Below are 2986 nucleotides of genomic sequence, written 5' to 3'. Positions count from 1 at the left end.
CTGTCATAGAATTCACCTTGTTCATCTTTGTCTTAATTTAACCTGTTTGTTTCCATGTGCTTTGGTGTGCCATACGCTTTTGATTTTGATGTGGTTAATGGCTCCTTTTCATGTGCTTTACCTGAGACTTTTCTTTAGCCCTTCTCAATAATTCTTCCCAGATGTTCCTTGGTCACGTTTCTCTCGTGCTTTTGATGTGTGTGCGTTTGCTACGATGTCTGTCTTGCTCTCAGTCCTGTCTGTATTTTAGATTCTTTGGTTAGAAGATTTACTCTCTGAACATGTACTTTGACCCGTTTGCCCTCCTGCACCTACCCCTGCATATATTCCTCCCATTTTGGAAACCACTGCCATTTGTAAATAATTTTTCCACATACTCATATCTATATTTAAATACAGATCCTTCCACAAAAAAACAAACAAAAAGTATAACAAAAACATGACAAATGTTCAAATGCAAACTGTTATTGTTTATTAGGTAATAACTGGATTTCAAGATCCCATAACATTGGCTACGTAAGTTACAGACTTGGCTTAAAAAGATCCCATAACATTGGCTACGTAAGTTACAGACTTGACTTTAAAAGGTGGGCTGGGCTTGTGTTCATGGTGCAGTTCTTCAAAGTAGTTTAAAACAGTTCAGTGTTTAATGGGGATAAAAACTGTGGTTTCCTATAATAGAGATTTGACTCTCATTCCATTTTTATTTGAGATATTCTCCCTCCAGTGGCCAGATTAATTGAATTCCTAAATGCAATACAAAGAGTGCCATTTTACTCCCAACCCTCTGATACTACTAGCTTTTTCTGTGTTTCTGTTTCTCTCTCTCTCTCTCTCTCTCTCTCTCTCTCATATGCTTATTTTGACATCAGATTATAATTACGACCAATCTGTCCCAAGATCTCTATCATATTTGCTTAAGCCCAATCACATAAACATTAATTCCTTAACATTCAATAAATCAGTCCAACAGTTTTGGATAAATCCTTTTTGCTTCAGAAAGTGAAAAGATGGGTATTTGGGGATCTTGCGGTCATGTGTAATGAATTTTAATAAAGGCAACTGCACTGTGTAGAAAGAAAACTATAAGCAGATGTCATGTAGAAAATTTTCATATTTCCCCCTCACTAAAGCTTGCGTGTATTTCATGTGCTTGAACTACCTAACTTTATTTGATATTTGATTGTGACATGAATCACTTTACACTTTACTTTTCACTTTACGTGGCCGCACTCCCAGGAACCTGCTCCGCTCCTCGTCAGTCTGCCAGAAAGAGACGGAGAGTTAAAGATGGTCCAGAAAACAGACATACTGCACTACACACTACAGAGGTCTAAGACAGTTATGATGAGTGCTAGCGCTACACACTACAGAGATCTTAGACACGTCAGATGAGGGCTAGCACTAAAATAAACATGGTCAGGATTAATCAGACCATCAAGTGGATCAGTTCATCTCAACGTGTGTGCATTTCGTAAGATGATATACCCATTTCAGTCTTTTTTAACAGTACACTGACATGTAAGCCTGTTTAAACTAAACTAAACAGAAACTAAAATTAAACTTTAGGGTTCTCCACTAAATGGCATTTTAGCAGTCTATTTACCTTAGGTTTGGCTGTAATAAAAAATAATACGTACCATATCTGAAAACTGGTTCAAGCCCATTGACCAAGTGTGAATACCCAACTCATACTCCCGATTATGATTCTCAATCATCTGCAATGTCTTTTCCCAGATACCGCGACGAAAAGCCTCCTCGACCTGCCATGTGCACAAATACAGAGAATTAAACAGGTGTTAGAGCAACAGGTAAATCCCCCCTAAATGAGGGGTGAGTTTGATCATCCTTATGAACACATGGCCCCTCCAACCTAAGCATAGCCACTGGCCCCAGCATTGCGTGTATATATACATACTTAGAATCTCTGGTAATGAATCATGAGTTTTTCCTTTGGGAAATAAAGTGTACATGATCGGGTCGGTTACCGGGCTATTGTATTCCTTATTGTGGGTGGTTTTCCAGGTCTCCCATTTGGAGTCCAGAGATGCAGAACCCACAGTGTGGCTCATGACACAGCCCAGCAACAGTAAGAGCACCACACACTTATACATCCTGCGGGAACAGTCAAGGGAACCACGAAAAACTATTAGAACAAACTATTGTCTCGTCTTAAGATGTCTATTTTAACACAAGACAATAGGACCTCAAAGGTTGCTTTAAAAATGTATTCTGTTACAGATTATTTGGTTTATCTGTTAAAAAATTTATCCACAACCTAATAAAAAGGAATATTTAAGTAAGTTTTCATTATGATATGTTTGGATTTTACATTACTAATGCTAGTAATGACCATATAAAACATTGAAACATCTAGAAACATTGAAACATTTCTTATCCTGATTTCGGAAGGGTGTTTTATGGATCCGCTTACAAACTAGCCATGTTTTTTTTATTGTACATTAGTTTATTTGAAAAGGAAACGTGTACCATTATAAAAAAAAAGTTAAAGTGTGAAACAATGAATTAAAAAAATCAAGGGTTAAGCAAATATGAAATTAAGAAATACAATATTTTAAGGAAACTAAAACAAAAGACCCCAACAGGAAAACGTTGACGGCAGGTGTACCTGTATAGCGAGGTGAGGAACTCCTATATTACGGCAGTTGGAAATGCTCAATCTCGGTATGAACTTGTGTTTTTGGACACACTTTTTATGTGTTAATGGTTTGATAATGTGGCCCAATTTTCAAACCAATAAAAATGAAAAGTGTGGGTGGGAGTGAAGGCTGAATGATTCTGTTTGTCCAACAGCAGCGCTGTCAAGTATAAAGTACAGGAAAGTTGATCTGTGGTCTGGAAGATCAAACATTACTGACAGGAAAATTATAACAGCTGGGGGCAAAATGATAATATACTATAATTAGTGCTGTCAGTTCCAAGTGCTGCGATTAAAATTCCTCACCAGGATTTTGCTCAAGCTTGC

The 2986-nt window shown here is 37.4% G+C and overlaps 1 protein-coding gene across 1 annotated transcript; it reads right to left on the bottom strand.

Moving 5' to 3' along the window:
* Positions 1 to 449: 449 nt before the first annotated feature.
* On the bottom strand, positions 450 to 2758 carry LOC143489407 (cathepsin K-like). The gene is made up of 4 exons (XM_076988425.1): positions 2630 to 2758; positions 1989 to 2115; positions 1641 to 1763; positions 450 to 1263 (listed from the first exon to the last, which is right to left on the bottom strand). The coding sequence occupies exons 2-4, from the start codon at positions 2112 to 2114 to the stop codon at positions 1201 to 1203; spliced, it is 312 nt and encodes a 103-aa protein (XP_076844540.1). The 5' UTR covers position 2115; positions 2630 to 2758; the 3' UTR covers positions 450 to 1200.
* Positions 2759 to 2986: the final 228 nt, after the last annotated feature.

Source organism: Brachyhypopomus gauderio, unplaced genomic scaffold (assembly GCF_052324685.1).
Source record: "Brachyhypopomus gauderio isolate BG-103 unplaced genomic scaffold, BGAUD_0.2 sc62, whole genome shotgun sequence".
Lineage (NCBI taxonomy): Eukaryota > Metazoa > Chordata > Actinopteri > Gymnotiformes > Hypopomidae > Brachyhypopomus > Brachyhypopomus gauderio.
The sequence above is the reverse complement of the archived record's forward strand: the minus strand, read 5'-3'. Positions and strand labels throughout refer to the sequence as shown.